General features: G+C 45.7%; 1 protein-coding gene across 6 annotated transcripts in view; it reads right to left on the reverse strand.

The window, feature by feature from the left end:
- Positions 1–16,840, reverse strand: part of NEK11 (NIMA related kinase 11) — a 219,149-nt gene that overhangs the window by 163,391 nt on the left and 38,918 nt on the right. For all 6 annotated transcript variants that reach the window (XM_031465352.2, XM_064490756.1, XM_010979689.3 and 3 more), the window contains exon 3: positions 5,616–5,781. In XM_031465352.2, coding sequence (XP_031321212.2) covers positions 5,616–5,781 — 166 coding nt within the window. The remainder of the gene's footprint in view (positions 1–5,615; positions 5,782–16,840) is intronic.

Genomic DNA, 16,840 nt, shown 5'->3' on the forward strand with positions numbered 1-16,840 from the left:
CAAACAGATCCTTAGAAAGTATTTGCCTGAAACTTGCTATCAGACCCATTAGTGTTTAAGAATTTGCATGTTTCCTCCTTCTGGCATGAACCCTCATAATAAAGGCTGCAAGCCAAAAACTCAGAGAGGAAAAAAACTAGCTCACCTTCTAGAAGACGATTTGGAGGTGGGAGAGGAAGGTAGCACTGAAATAAAGAATTAGTATAAGGACAACTTCCACTGCTGACCACCTCCTAGGTACAAAGCTCTGATGGGCCTTCTTCCAACATTACTTATTTCACAGCCTTATAAAAACCTGATAATATACCTGGTGTTGTTGGCCCTATCTTAAAATCAGGACAGAGGTCAGAGAAATGAAATAACTTGCTCAATGAAATGGATCAAGATTTGAACAGAAGTCAGTGTGATGCCAAAGTCCACAAACTTTCCATTATTTCAAACCCTATCTAGTTTCCTGGTGATAGAGAATAAAATAATTATATCATCATAACATTAAAACATATTTGTGTGTCCAAATGGCTACATATTTGTTTCTGTACACATATCATAGAGACAGAGATAGATACAGAGACAGAACACAGTGAGAGTCAGCCAAGGGAAGGAGCAGCCTTCGTGTACAAGGTGGTGATCTGCTGTCCACGTGTTTGTGAGATGATTACCACAGTCAAGTTGATTGACACATCCAGTATCTCCATGGTTACCCTGTGTGTGTGTGTGTGTGTGTGTGTGTGTGTGTGTGTGTGTGTGTGTGTGTGTGTGTGTGAAGAGCACCTGAAGGCTACTCTCTTGGCAAACTTCAGGTGTACAGTGCAGTACTGTTATCCATGGTCACCAGGCTGTATTTTAGAACCCTAGACTTGTTCATCTTATAACTGAAAGTATTTTATATTTGCATAATTCATGTAGACAGGTTTGTCAGTGTGGCTGTGTTGAAATCTGTGTTTAGTTTAGGGTCACCATTGGAAACATATTTGGTTCACATTGTTGATATGAACAATAAAACAATCTACTAATTCATGTCCAGGTAGAAGCAGACAATTATATGTTTGGGAAGGTAGGAACCATGGACTATTTGGCTGACTCTATTAGCTATTAAGGGAGGCACAGGAGCAATCCAAGTGAAAGAAACAAAAGGAGCAGCTTCCCCTAAACCCCTGGTCCTGGTCCTGGTCCTGGTCCTGTGCTGGATAAAATTCACCTTTCCAGCCATGTGATTGCCAGAAAATCACTTCACCTCTCTGGGGTCTGGTTTCCTCATCTACAGTAAAATATAACTAAAAAGTAAGAATCCACTTCTTGAAAAAAGATGGGGGCTTGTTTAGAGGACACAGGAGCCAAGCTGAAGGGGCCCCAATAGTCAAAGTTGGACCACTTTGAGAAACAGAATTTATAATGACAACATTGGGTTATAACCCATTGAATAAAATAAATATCCATGAGTCTGTACTGATATAAATAATGGAATAAATACATAAATAGAGGAAAAGGAACAGTGGAACAGCTCTTCCTTACGGGAGAATCCCAATTAGTAGATGTAGAAAGAATGAGGGAAATACATTATCAGCATTAGATGAACCCCACAGTAAAAAGGGCTCCAGGCAATCGCCACTGAAAAACACTAAAATCAGAGTGTGCCGCTTGAAGAGAAACAGGATAGAAGGTCACTCAGGGACCAAGAAGAACAGGTGGGGCAACTTTCAGGCGTAGCAGCACCCAGCTGGGGCTGGGTGGCCTAAGTAGAAACCCACACCCACCTCCGGGGCCAGACCCCTGTTCTCGGGTCTGGACCCCATCTTGGCTCAGTGCTCGGCAAACACTGACGTAAGATTCCTTTAAGACTGTTTTCTGTTTCCACACTAACCATTTTCTCTTTGGGGCGGTTCTCAGCCCTGGCTGCCCCTTAGAATCACTTGGAGAGCTTTCAGAAATCCTGATGCCTGAGTCATATCCCAGATCAATTACATCCCACTTTCGGGAGGAGGTGTCAGACCTCAGGAGTGGGAGAGCCCTGCAGGTGACTCCAGGGTGCAGCCGGGCCGAGCACGAGCATTACACTGATGGAACGTTGTTCAGCTGAGTTGACATTCCTGCACAGGAACCAGACCAGTCCAACCTCTCCTGCCTTCTGCCCTGATTGTCTTCTCTCCTGAAGGTCTGTGATCTCATCCTTTCTCTACTGTGTCTCCTAGCTCAAAGCCCAGGTTCCTGGGGCTGCATCATCCACATGCAGGCAGAATCTCACAGGTCTCTAGTGCAGTACATAGTCAGGTGCACCAGCAAAATAGGGGGGGAACAAAGTGCCTTTGACATACATGATGGATAGAAGGATCCAATATTTTGTCTTTTACCACCGGCGTTTGACAGAAATAAGGTGGGAGGCAGCTGGAAGCAAGAGGTAAAGAATTCGTCAGAAGAAAAGACATCTCCTGAGTACTAACTTTTTTGTGGCTCACTACATGGGTTCATGACGTGACATAAAAATGAATCAGAAAAAGATCAGTTTCACCCACTGAGAGTCTGAGATGGATTATACTATGCGTAATGTCTGGAGTGTCATGGAGATAAAATGCTATGAGAATTGGGGGTGGGTGGGGAGTGATTCCTGCTAGGGCATTATGGAGTCTTGCAGAAGAGGAGGTGTTTCAGCTGGGCCTGGGAGGACAGGTGGGACTGAAGATGTGGGGCCAGGAGGGAGGACCTTCTGAAAGGGAAGGCCCAGGCGCAGACGGAGAGGTGGAACTGGGGCAGGGGGACAGGGAACAGCAGGCAGTCCCATTTACCCTGGCTGGAGGCAAACTGAAGTTGCCAATATTGAAATCTCCTGCCACTTGGGTAGTTTGGGAACTACTCCCCATCCAAGATTTGGGTAGATCTTGACAAGAAGTTGTGGGAATTGGGTTATTTGCTTTTTACATAATCTGATGTGATGTGTCCACAGGGTTGGGTGGTGGATATAGCAGCCTCATGAATGCATTCCTATGTGTCTATTTCAATTTTGCAAGGCTCCAGGTCAAATTACAGAAGAGGAAACTTGAAGATTAAAAAACCCAGCTACATCAATGGTGATAGCATTTTCCTATGAGGTGCAAGTCTGGCCATCTGCCATTTCCACTGTTATTATTTTAGCTCAATGAAGAGAGGGTAACGCCAGGCTTTTGTGAGTTAAGAGCAAATCTGGGTCCGAAGACGAGAAATATCTCTGTTAGCAGCAAGAACAGAGCAACCGCACATGTCACTGCTCCAGAATCAAGGAAGCGGGCCCACCGCTCAGCAGGTGGAGCCAGCAAACCCCACGGCTGCTCCCTGGTCACCATGGCAACACCCTGAGTTGCAGCTCAGCTGTGGAGACCACCGGCACTTAAACCATAACGCAGTGGTGCTGGATGGGGTCCTGCACGAGAAAAAATGTTCTTATAGAAGTGCTCCAAACATAATTGGAACAATTGCGCTAAATTTGATGTGGACTATGGATGAGATGGGTGGTTCTCAAACTTCAGTGGGCTTCAGTCTCAAAACACAGATTGCCAGACCCCACCCCCGGATTTCTGATTCAGCATGGCTGGGTGGAGGCTGAGATTCTGCATCTCTAACTAAAGCTCCTGAACACTGCTGCTGCCGCTGCCGCTCTGGGATCACACACTGAGAACCGCGGGGTTACGCACGAGCGTTCCATCAGTGCTGGTTCCCAGACTTTGATCTCTGGGCTGGAGTTAAGTTAAGGAAATGTTCTTGGCCTTAGAAAATACAGCAAAATTTAGCACAAAGGGGCATCATGTCTGCAACTTACTCCCAAATGGTTTAGGGAAAAATAGATAAGATGACTAAATAGAATAGTAAAGCAAATGTGGAAAAATGATAACAATTGGTAAATCTGGACAAAATGTATATGGGAGTTCACTGTGTTGTGTTAACTTTTCTGGTAGATTAAAATTACATTAAAATTAAAAATTAGAAAGTAGTATAAGGAAAGAAAGTTACCGCTTAGCATCTAGGTCTGTTCAATCTGGTAGACACAAGCTACACTGGTCACTTAAATTTAAATTAATTAAAATTAAATAGAATTCACCATCCAGCTCCTCAGTCACACTAGCCACACTTCAGCAAGTGCTAAAGAGTCATCTGTGACCAGCAGCTGCCGTACTGGACAGCACAAGTACAGAACACTGCCATCATCACAGAGTCCCCTGGACAGCACTGACCACAGTGAGAGATATTCCAAGACCAGGAGTCTTGGGAAATTCAGTGTGCCCAGAGCAGTGGCAGACGCAGCGTTAACAGTCCGGAGCAATAGGAGTTGGGGGTTTCCCAGGTAAGACAGTGTACCAACTGAGCGGGGCTGTGAGGAGAGGGCAGTACACGTTTTGCGTGGCCCAGTGACACAGCTGCCGGAGTAGCTGCGCACCGTCAGCACTCCGCACACCTCATCACTTTACTGACTTTCCCAGCAGTCCACTGGATGGAGAAGTACACCTCCAAATGTCCTGGCTCTATTTTTTCCCCTCGCTTTCCTCTAAGTAGAGGAGGAAAAGACAGGCTGGGAAACACCCAGCAAGGCTGAGCTGGGGAGACTGTCCCAAAGGGGAACAGCCTAGACTTGGACCGTGCCAAACGTGCAGATATTCTAACTTGGCCACTGGTTTCATGTTGATGACCCTCCAGCCAACATGGAAAGCAAAGCCAGGCTGGCCTTTGTCATTCTCTTCACTCCTTCCGAGGTGCTTCTCCTCCGCCTGCTTCTTCTCTCCTTCGTCTCAGACACAAAGCACCCTCTGGCTGTCCAGAGGTTCTGGCCCAAACCGGCCCGCCTCCCACTCTAAAGAGCATCTTCTCTTCCAGCATCATGTCTTTTGGGCCCAGCAACACGCAGGTGATGAACTAAATACATTCTAAGGTATGACTAGAACCTCCGAGGTGCATTCGGCCAACGCCGGCTCTCAGAACGTTCTGGGAGACACTATCTGAGCAAGGTCATGCTTAGGTATTCTCTTTCTGGCCCAACTCTTGTGACTGTGCTCTACCCAACCTCTCAGGTGTGAACGCACAGACCCATGTGACAGCCGTGCCTGTCAGCTGCTGTCGCTAGCTCCTGTCTAAGCAGCTTCATACTCCATGGAAAACTGCAAGTACCTGAAGCCATAAATCACAACTCACTGAGTGTGAAGGATTTGCTTGGGGAAAATGAGCCTTATTTCCATCTGCCAGTTTCCACTAGGGGAAAAGAACACAGAGCTAGGACCCAGGACTCAGGAGGTGCAGCTCTGCTCCATCTAGGCCTCTGCTATGGCACTTAAATGTCCATCTCATCACTGGACCAGGGTAGGCAGCTTGGAGGATGCACCCACCGACACACACACTTGTTGGAGCATTCTTCTGCAGCAGTGTCTCCTTCAAATGTATTCATTCTGAATTTTCCAAAAAAGAGAAGCCCTTCATCAGAAACAAGTTTTGGCAATCACCAAGAGATGATCATGCTCCACTGCTAGACACAGCATCCCAGGTCCTTACAGTTGAGTTTGTGGTTTGATCATGAAACTTGTGAGATATCTCTGTACAGACAGCTTTTTACTATCAAACAGATCTCTATTAAGGTTTCAGAAAGAGAAGCAGAGCCTCACCTCACAGTACTCTGTGATAATGCAGAAGTTATCCTGTTCCACAAAGCTTGCATGGAACTTGACAATAGTTGGGTGGTCCAGCTTGGAGAGGAGCTGGGCCTCCAAACTGGCCTGCACAGTCTCGTTTGGATTGAGTTCTCCCACACAGATTTCCTTCAGTACCTTTCTGCATAAAAAAAAAAAAAAATTAAAAAGTACACTTAGAACTAAAAAATACATGCAAGAGATAAGAACAGTGGTGCAGGGCCACCTAATTAATGCCCAGGCTGTGACCCAACCCATATGTCTGCTATCGCCTGCCGTGACACTGTGACTCCTGGTGGCCCCCAGGCCTGCCTCTCTGTCCTGGGCAGTGACCTCCACATCTGCAGCTCCACAGTCCTGGTCAAACAGGGCAGGGGTGGAGCTGATCTTGCCGAAAAAGCCGAGGTGGCTACCCCTCTGTCTCTCTAGATTTGTCTGTTTGTTGCTGTCTCTCGGTGTGTCTCCTCTCTCCTTGTCTGTTTTCCTCTGTTTCTGTCTGCTTTTCTCTCTCTCTCTCTCTTCCTATCTCGGTGTCTCTGTCTCTGTCTATCTTTCTCTATATATACATGTGTGTGTGAATATAATGTAATATAAACATAAAATCTGTCACTGTCTCTCTGTCTCTGTCTTTCTCTGACTCTCTCTGCCTCTGTGTATGTATAAATGCACATGCTCTAAAATTTTCCAAATTTATCAACTTAATATCTACAGAATCAATATCTACTTATTTCTTTTTAAAACTGTCCTTGGCATATCATACTTTACTGCTACCAGTAGTCTGGAGAAGAAAAAAAAATCTAAAAACGTTGACAGAGGTATTTAGGATCTCAAGCATGTACAAATGGAACAAGAGCTTATTAAATCTCTAAATTATTAATTTAAAAATTGTGATAACTCAATGAGGAGTAGACCAAAACGTTATTTCTCTCATCTAAGGAAAGCAATAGTCTGATGAACAAACCAATTACAGTGCCACGGTGTAAACAGATTGCCAGGGAGAAGCACTTTAGAGCAGCAATTACTAGCGCAGACAGATCCTGCTGATTGTAAGTGAGCCTAGCTGTTCATTAAGATGCATTCTGCAGGACCCAAACTAGAAAACATTTTGTAATAACATTCTTTAAGAGTTTCATACTCACACCTATGCATGTTAATAAAAATGTGCGTATAGTAGAAACTCTTGTCATTAAAGGCCCTTTAACCACCTGCCAGGTTAGTCAGTCCTGCCGTCCTTTCTAACAGATGCTGCCGGTCGCCCTCTCCCCGGGGGTGCCCGTGACCTCTGGGCGCCTGGACCGGCTTCCGGTTGAGATGCTCACCCAAGTCACTGCGACTACTCCCAAACTGTGTACACTGGCTGTACCCACCGCTGTGAATGTGTGACTTAAATCTAACAAGCTGATGAAGAATGAGTGTCAGTTGTCTTTGCTAGGAAAACTAAGTCAAATGCTCACCAAAAAACTCAATAATGGCAAGTTGTAAAAACAAAAATTGCTGTTAAGTAAATAACTGACAAGACAGTTCTAAAAACATTGGTTGAAAAAAATGTAAAAATCTAGTATTCTGAACTGAGATGCTGAATTGTCATTCCACTTCAAAGAAGGTAAATTTGGAAGACATAATCAGCTTACTATGGATGTAGTTAATGCAAGAAAAATGAAGGGGCCTCTAATTGGAGGACACTAGATGTCGGCTGCACATCAAAACATCAGAGAAAACGTACAATGATATGTTTTAAGTTGACAGAAGCATTTTTGTTGTGTCATTTCATTTTAAACCTGTTTCCTCTATTTACCAAGGCCCAGCCCCAATCACGCTGGACAGAAGGGCTCCACCACCCTTAAAAACGTGACCATAGGCTACACCTTCCCTTAATTCAGAGCCTCTCCCTCTGGTTGTCTCACGGGGGAAGGAAAGTCGTTTCCTCGGGCAAAACTTGACTCACAGTTGTTTCTTCTCTCAGCTCAGGGCCGGAAGCGCTGAGGCTGCGGGCAGCGCAGGGCTGTGTGGTTTCCACCTGCTCCACTTCTTGGGGGCACAACCTCACAAAAATTCTAGGTTAGACAATCTGTCGTGGAAGCTGAGATCCTAAGTAGGAAAACTCAGAAAGTGCTCTTATTCTACTTTGGTTTGGGTAACATCTGGCTTCTTCTCCTGACCCATAACAGCTGTGCTAAGTTGCCATTCACCCAAATCTCATCAGGGCAACCTTCTACTCTAAGATGACCATTTTGGGGTTATCAATTTTCCTAAGACTCGAGTCCTTTGACATTTTATTCATTTTAGGTGTTTTTCATGGGTTCCCATCCTGAACTCGCCCCGCTCCCCGCCAGAAGACAACCACAGCCGCACTGCTGGTCCCACCCAGGGCCAGCCACACTGGGCCCTGCACCCGCACCTCCCAGCATGCTGTCACTCACAGGTGACAACCACACCTGCGATTTAGAAAGTTGGAGTCTTTGGCTCCCTTTCCTTAACGAGGCTCCCACATTGGCTTTGTTAGGTCTTGAACGCCCTGTCAGGCCCCTACATGACAATGAAGTGGATTCCAGAGAAATGTCTGCTTGGTAACATGTTCTAGAGAGGCTGTTCCACCAAGAAACTGGTTAAAAATGACCTCATGCTACTGAGAGTTGTGTCTCAGGCTGTTTCCTATAGTAAAAGGAGGCTGAAATGACAAACATAATTACGATTTCTGTAACTTCTGAAGGTGACAAAGCAGCAGGCCGGGCTCCGTGACACCTTCATCACACTTCTGTGGTCACGTACTGCACCCCAGCCGACGTGCGGCTGTAAAAGTCACAGTGGTTATTAAGCGTGGCAACACAACGCCTTACACCAACCTGCAATATTCTCTTGCTGTGAAGGAACAAATGCTATAAAAAGCTTCACGATACTTATTTTTCCTTGCAAACAGCAACTGTTGTGCAACAGAGCGTGGGATTTTACAGACAGCATAAAACCTCATTTGCCCACAGCCTCGCAGACGGAGGTCGGGCAGTGAAGGCAGGTGATGGCGAACATAACCATCTCCAGCTGACGCGGAGACCTTCCACCTTCTGTACCTAAAGTGGTGTCGGGAACTGGCAGAGGAAACTCTCCTTGCATGCCACGTAACGCGAGCTCCCATCAGCCAAAGGCAAGGACAGCTTGTCCCCTGCTCAGTGACTCACAGCCTGTCACCCACTCCTAAATAACACGACAGGAATTTCCGGCATTGGAACTTCAGCTGTTTGGGAGAAACTTTTCGTCAGCAGCAAAAACAAGTATCCCTGCAGACTCACTCATTTTGCAAACTTTCTGTTATTTCCCAAGTGGCATGCTTCTTTCTAGAATGAGTGGTGAACTGACAAACTCTGGAGAGTGGCTGGAAATTTGGGATAACTATAGCTGATTTCATTCCCTTAAAACTGGTCCACCTTTCATACAAATGGGGCAGATGATATCTTTGAGATGTTAAGGGTTGTTTTTCCCCAAATTCCTTGTATCTGTTCACATTTCCCCCATTGAACCAGTAGCATAGGCCACCTCAGGAAAAAGATGACATCACAAACTACGGAAAAGGAGAGTTGAATCCCTGGCTTTGGATTTTCCAAAGGAGGGACCAAGGCCAGAGAGAAAAGATCTGGAGGAAATCCTGAGCAGTGGGGTGAGTGTCCTCCTGCCCCACGCTGAGAGAGAGACCCTCTGGACCAGATGAAGGGGAGCCAAGAAAATCAGGCCCCCCAGGCCGGGGCCAGAGGGGTAGGAGCAGAACTCCAAGCTGGGTGTGGGAGCCCGGGAGCAGAAGACCCGCTGTCTTTCCAAAGCAGGCCACGGAAAATAGCGGAAGCCGCACATGTTCTTGTGTCCAGCAAGGGGTAGGAGTGAAAAAAAGGTCTCGAAAGGGCAAGTAAACCAAGGGGCCTAACAGTTCTGGAATCTCCATTGAGGAGTGAAGCAGCAGAATGATGTCCCACGCGGCTCCGACCATCTCCGGGGGGCCCGTGAGCCGGTGAGACTGGAAGAGATAACCAGGTGCAGTCACTTACCCTGTGGTGTCACCATTAACAATCATGCAGATACTAAGTACCTACTGTGTGCCTCCAGTGTAGCAGGCTCTGAGGATTTGTGACCCCTGCCCTGTGTCTACTGGGGAAGACAAGTAGTAAACAGGTAAGTGTGCACAACTGTGTGTACAGGTGTATGTTTGTATTTTTTAAAACTTCAAATTGAGACAAATGCTCTGAAGTTAGGTAAATGATGTCTGAGGCCCTCCTGATTTAAGCTGCGACGACTCTAACTGGGTCAGCAGCTACTGCACCCACTGAGGGCAAAGCCACAGGAGGCAGACTTTAATCTCAGCTTCACAAGACAGTAATTTTTTCACTTAAAAACAATTCAGTATTCACTTGTTTAACAGATTATTAAATCTGCTCAGGACTTATAGGGCAGAGTTTTCATCCATCTAGCAGGGGAGCAATTATTTTAACGAGTCCTTAAAGCAGTAAACTCTCATTTTTTTTTCTAATTTACAAGGAAATATATAGCTTTGTCATAAAAAAGCCTGGAAACAAAACATAACCCACAAACCACCACAGAGATCATCAGCCGACCATCACTTTGTGCATTTCTTTCCCATCCTTTTGTACTCAGTTTTTTGATACCAGCACCAGTTACACCGTCTTGCCAGCTGCTGTTTTCACAGGATGTTAATTATCAGAGCAGACCCTGCCGTCGAGGCTGCCCAGTGTCTTCAGGCAGCCCCCCACCCTATGCTGTAGGAGACTCCTGGTTTGGGTCCGAGCTTCCCTTGATGGATAAAAGCAACAGATAACAAACAACTCCTCCAGCCCCCCACCTTCCCTGAGCTGGGGGCAGGGTGGGACCTAGGTTCTGCCATTTGACTGCAGCACCCCGGCCCCTGCCTTGGTGCGGGCTGTGCGGAGGGGCAGGGTGGGCACAGGCCTTTCACTAGCGCGGTGTCATGGGAAACAGCATGGTCCTGGCACAGTGGCAGCAGGCGTGGCCGCTTCCCTGGCGTGGTCCTGGCTGAAGCCCCTGGACATCCAGCCTGCAGCTGGCCCTGGGCCCTCCAGCTGCTGCTGAGAGCCACCTGTGCAACAGGCCACTGATGTGTGCCCTGGGAGTCCTGACCCACACGGTGACATGACACATGAGCACTGGCAGATGTCCCCGGGAAGCGCTCACTATAAACACGTTGAGGTGATGAAAACAGAACCTCCAAAAATTTGACTCATTTGGGTTAATTTTTATTTATGTATTCAAATCCTAAAACCTAGCATCTTCTAAGGGATTTAAGGCCAAAGCTTTTTTTCCCTCCATTAATGGGTAGAAATATCATGAGAGTAGAAAAACATCCTTTTAAAAGTTACTTAATCCCCTTTAAGATGACATATAACTTTGATGTGTAAAGGGACATGGAAAAATGGCAGAATGACAGAGAGTGGTATTTATTCCCCAAAGTGGCACATAAATGAAAAATGGAAAAGCCAGGACTGAAAGGTATCTAAAGGAGTAGCTGAAAAAAATGTAGATGTTGGTGGAGAGTATGCTACACATGGAATTTTATTTTATTTCAGTTGTTTTTCCTTCTCTCAGCAATTCAAAGACCTATTTTTAAAGTCTGTGGTCAGAGAAAAGGACAAAATTATTTTACGGAGCATCACCATACACGTCATCTACGAGCTGCTCTTGTTTTTAACAATCACATCTCTGATCCCAGCTCACCTGGGGGCAAAAGCTCTGACTCATCTGGTCTCTTGCCCTCCACCCCTGACCACAAGCATGCTGCAGCATTTCTGGACACAGCAGGGGCTCAAATGACATCACGGTAGAGTGCAGGGACAGCAAGTCTCAGGCTCCCACGGCGGACACCAGCGCTTAAGGAGCGAATTCCTTCCGCTGAGCCTGACTTCAGACTCCACACAAGGTTCCCAGCAGCCACTGTCAAATACCTTAACACGGAAAATTCCACACTTGTCTTACTTCACCATCTGCTGACTGCCTTTGGTATGCCACATGCATACCATGTTCTGAGGATACAAAGATGAAAAAGATACAACTCCTGCCCTCCAAGAAAGCCCGGTCTCAAGGGGAAGGTCAACAAGTATACAGACAGTGGAACAGCTTCACGACCAGTGCAGTGACAGAGCCAGGGATGCGGGGAGGTTCCTAACCCTCCTCTGAGGAGAGAAGGTGTGCAGACTAGAGCCCAGGACAGCCACTTGTGCACACGGAAATCACTCTGTAGGAAACTGAGCTGCCTCCCCACCAGGGACTCCAAGTAGCAAAAGAAGTGAATTTATCATTCTTTACTATTTATCCTGTATTAACCAATAGCCAGTAGAGAGATATCTGTATTTGCATTACTTGAATAGGCTACGGAAGTTAATAAGCATGTGACTTTTCTAGAAACGAAAACTACTTTCAATATCTATACACCATTCTTTGTAGTAACACAGAGACACACACAACTACAGTGTCAATTATGGAATGTGGGATGAAAATGCTACAGGGAGAGGTGCTTTTTAAAAGATCTATAGAACTAGTGGCTCACAAATCACTCCTTCCTTCCTTCCTCCCCTCCAGTTTGTCTATCTCAATTTTTATCCAAAAAAAGCATTTAAGCTTTATATAACAAGAGTTAAAAAAAATGTGCAGAAACCTCTCACTGAGCCATGCTCTGCTCTAGAGGACATGCTTAGTTTGGGGTCTCCAGGAAGTAACTCCTGAGACAAGGATTTGAAGCAGGTAATCAACGCAGGCAGTGGGAGGGCAGGGGAGGGGGGTGCAGTGAAGGGAGGGAAGCCACTCAAGGGCATGTCACCACCCAGTCCCCACTGTGGGCACCAGGGCTTAGCTCTGCGCAGGAGCTCTGAGGGCAGGTACAGTACACATCTCTGGGCCCCCTGCCTGAGAGGCAAGGACCACTCCCTTCACCCACTGGCTCAGGCTGCTCCCCGAGAGTATTAACTCCCCCACTGCTCTGCCCACCTGGGGCACAGAGGGCCTGACAGCCAGAGAGAAGCCTCAGGCAGAACTGGCCGTGCAAGGTCCACGTATAGGAAATACTACTCACCCAGGGTATACAGGTAGGGCCCCAGCACCATCTTCCACAGGGATGAAAATAAAGGAAATTTCCTCCATTTTCAGTTCTGATCTATTTTATCTACACTCCTGAAGATGGCTAGGATATAGTGATTCCTACTGAATAACAAAATTACAGATCAAGGATAATCTACAGATAAATTCCATTTCCTGTGGCCATTCAAGATTTACTTTATAAACACATTAGCGGCATATAGGAGTATTATGTACAGATAGTAAGCAAAAAATAATTAGTAATAAATAACAGTACAGATAAAACACAGAGAACAAATAAGAGTAGAACTATCTCAAACACTTTCCTTTGGCAAATATGCTATTCCTGGCTCTTGTCTAGGTTATATTTTCATCTGTGGTGACAACTTCCATGTGGTGTTTCAATGCTGGTACCGTAACAAATTATGCACGTTGCCTTTTATTTTTAAGGAACAGAAAAGAGTACATAGAAATTTCAGGAGTAGGAGTTTTGAAGACAAATATTGCCTGAATAAAAAATATCTAATAATCTTGTGAATTCAGTGGCTCTTCCCATCTGTATCAACTCAAAACACAGAAAAGGCTAGACGCAGAGCTGCTGCTCCTGGGAGGTTCTCTGCAGAGAATCTGGTGTGGATGCAGGAACTGGCTTCAGGATGGACCACATCCAGCCCTCTGCCGGGGAGCTCCTTGGAGATCATGTGGGAAAGAGGTAAAGCGTCTAACTGCTCTGTTGTGCAGTCAAAGGCTCCCAGGGCTTGACAGAAGAGGCTACAGCCAAGCCAAGAAACCCACGGGTGAGTCAGTAGTTAGCTAAGCGGCAGGCCGCAAGGTCGGCATTTGTTCTGGCAGCGCTGGGAGGCCTCTGTGTCTGTGCCTTCACCACCCGGCGGCCGTGTCCTCCCATGTCTAAATCGCAGTCCCTACAGGAGCTACGGGGACTGCCCCGTGAAGAAGTTCCCTGAGAACAAACTGCCCTTCCCTCTCCTTTTAGCCAAAAATGAGTAGCTGCCCTTTTTGGTGAGCAGCTTTCTGGATCTTCTTTCTAGAGACTTAAAGTTCTCTTTACACCAGGGGTGGAATGAGTCAACTCTAGTTTCCCCTCAAAGCCAGTTAGGGCTCCCTCGCTGCCCCCTCCACCCCAGACAAACGGTCAGACAGCTCTGCTTTTCTCACTTATATGGATGAACAAAGTCACTAAATGTTATGGCTTAATATTTCAATATTTGTGTTTCTATACACCAGTAACTATCAGATAATGAAATTAAGAAAATAACCCCATTGCAATTGCATCAAAAAGAATAAAATTTGTAGGAATAGATTTAACCAAGGAAAGGAAAGACCTGTACACTGAAAACTCCAAGACATTGATTAAAGAAATTGATGAAGACACAGAAATGGAAAGATATCCCATGCTCATGGATGAGGAGAATTAATATTGTTAAAATATCCATACTATCAAAGTCAATCTACAGATTCAGTGCAATCCCTATCAAAATTCCAATGGCATTTTTTCACAGAAATAGAACAAAAAATTTCAAAATTTGTATTTAACTGCAGAAGACCCAAAATAGCCAAAGCAGCCTTGAGGGGAAAAAAAAAAAAAGATGAAGGCATCATGCTTCCTGATTTCAAACTATATTACACAGCAGTAGTAATCAAAACAAAATGGCATTGACATAAGCACTGACAACAGATCAATGGAACAGGGTGGAGAGAGTCCAGATATAAACCCAATCATATGTAGTCAATTAATTTACAGCAAAGAAGCCAAGAATATACGATGGAGAAGACAGGCTCTTCAATAAATGGTACTGGGAAAACTGAAAAAAAAAAAAGGAGACACTGATGGCCGTCTCCCATCTACCCACACCTCCACCACCACACACTCTGGAGAAGAGGAAGGACCCTCCCAGACCCTGGGGAGCATCACAGGTGACCTAAGCCCAGCATGGAATCCTACTCCCCCATCAGTGACCAGTCTAGACATGCGTTGCACCCTGGCCTGGGAGATGGGAGGAGATGTCTCCGGAGGGTTTTCTGGGAAAGATGTTACTCACTGATGAAAAAGAAGCACAGGAGGAAAGTCTCCTTCACTCTGCCCCTGCAATATCACCCCCACGTGGCCCCTTACGCTGTGGCAGCCGGTTGGGGTCATGGAGGCAGTGCCCTGAGATGACCGGCCAGGTGACGGGAAGGCACTGAGGCCCCTAATGATGCTCAGAGCCGCTGACTCCGTCAACCCCGATCTGCTCTCCCGCTGGACTTCTGTTGGGGAGAGAAGTCCTTTTTATTGTTGAGGACAATTTGGCAGCTAAGGATACTCTGACAAGGAGAGAAAGGGGACTTTTGAAGAGGGATGGGAAGCAGAGGTGGAGAACGTGGCAGACACTCCACTCGTCTGTACCTGCTCAGTCAAGGGCGAGAAAACCCAAGAGAGAAAGTCAGGTTTGGCTGTGCTGATCATAAAGACTCCAACAAAGGCAAATTCCTTGAGGACAGGGCCACGGTTCACATCCTTAGAAAGCACTGCGTCTCCTAATTTAAACTGGAAAAGCTCTTTTCTACCTGAATGATGGTACGAATCTAAGAAAATCATGAGAAAGTAAACTACAATGAACTACACAAAAGTGGATCTCTAGTGAGACAAAATACTTGGATAAACGACTAGAATTATTTGTTATTAGTAAATCTGGAAACTAAAATAAACATACTATTTCTTTAAATAATTTGAAAACAATTTTAGTCATCAACTCAAAATTCTAATATATCAAAAATTTTAGCAGTTATCAAAATGTATCAGGATCCAAAATGATAAAAATTCCACCACTGTTGTTCCCTCCTTCCCTTGGGTGTAGATATTGGAGTTATGACAGCAAACAGGTCTCGAAAATGAGGGGCAAGGAGGAAAAGAGCGAAGAAAAGGGCATGGATAATTCAGCCATCAAAAAAATTAAATAAAATACATAAATGAAAAGGACTAAGATGCAAATGACCAAGAAAAATAGAATTTCTAAGATATTTGGCCTCTCTCCTCTTCTGCTACCCCCCAAAGTTAAGAAAATATACTTTAATAAATAATAATAAATATATGTTTCTATAATTATCTGGAAATAGAAACAATTGCTAATATTAGGAATTATTTTGTTTTACACAGTCTGAAGCCTCAAAGTTAAGAAATTAAGAATGAAGTCATGAGGTGTTAGAAGCACAAAGCTGGTCATCATAATTCTCAGAAGAAGGAAAAACAAAGCTCCAAGAATGGGAGATGCCATTTACTCATAAGGCAGCATTGTGAGAGGCCTCCAACCACAAGTCTCCCTTGACCCCTCAGGGCCCCTCCTCCACGCTCCCACTGCACCCTGTGACATCCCTTCACATAGGAGCTCCCCTCCCGGATGGCAGGCCCCCCAAAGGCCAGCACACACTCCACTCACCATGGGGTTCCCAGCACCTGGCAGTGTCTGATGTATCTGAACGGGGCCAAGATTTGCACACTCCTCACCCTTCAAACTGTGGTGCAGTCATTACCCTCACCACAGCAACTGTAATGCTGACAAGCATGTATTTTCATATTCATTGTTGGTCCCCCGCCCCGAGACTGGCAACAACTTCACTGTGTCCGTTTCTGTACCCTGGGTCTCAGCACAAGTCTTAGCACATTGCAGATGCTCCATGAATGTTTGCTGACTGTGAGACGATCAAAATCAGCAGGGCCCCAAGGTGGTGGGAGACACAGCTCCTACACATGATTTTTCTCCTTATGAAACATTTCAGCTTACACGCTCGGTGTCCACCAAAAAATGGAAGTTCAGAACAATTTGCTTCCTAACGTACTTGCTGGAATGGACTTATCTGGAAGCTGACTTACCCATGGGAGCTGGCAGTAATACTCCAGAGACAAAGAGAAATGGCAAAAAGAGATTTCAACCTGGAAAATGGTTTTACTCAGATGTTTCACAGTGTCTCAGAGATAATACCCTGTGCCATTGACCTGGCCCAAGAGAAGTACCATGCTGCCCAGTTTCTGATCCTGTCCCCTCACTCAACCTCTTTTCCAACTTTGGACTGGATTTTATGTATTTATAGAATGTTAAAGCAAGTTACAGCAGAGCCAA

The sequence above is a fragment of the Camelus dromedarius genome, chromosome 2, assembly GCF_036321535.1.
Source record: "Camelus dromedarius isolate mCamDro1 chromosome 2, mCamDro1.pat, whole genome shotgun sequence".
Classification (NCBI taxonomy): Eukaryota; Metazoa; Chordata; class Mammalia; order Artiodactyla; family Camelidae; genus Camelus; species Camelus dromedarius.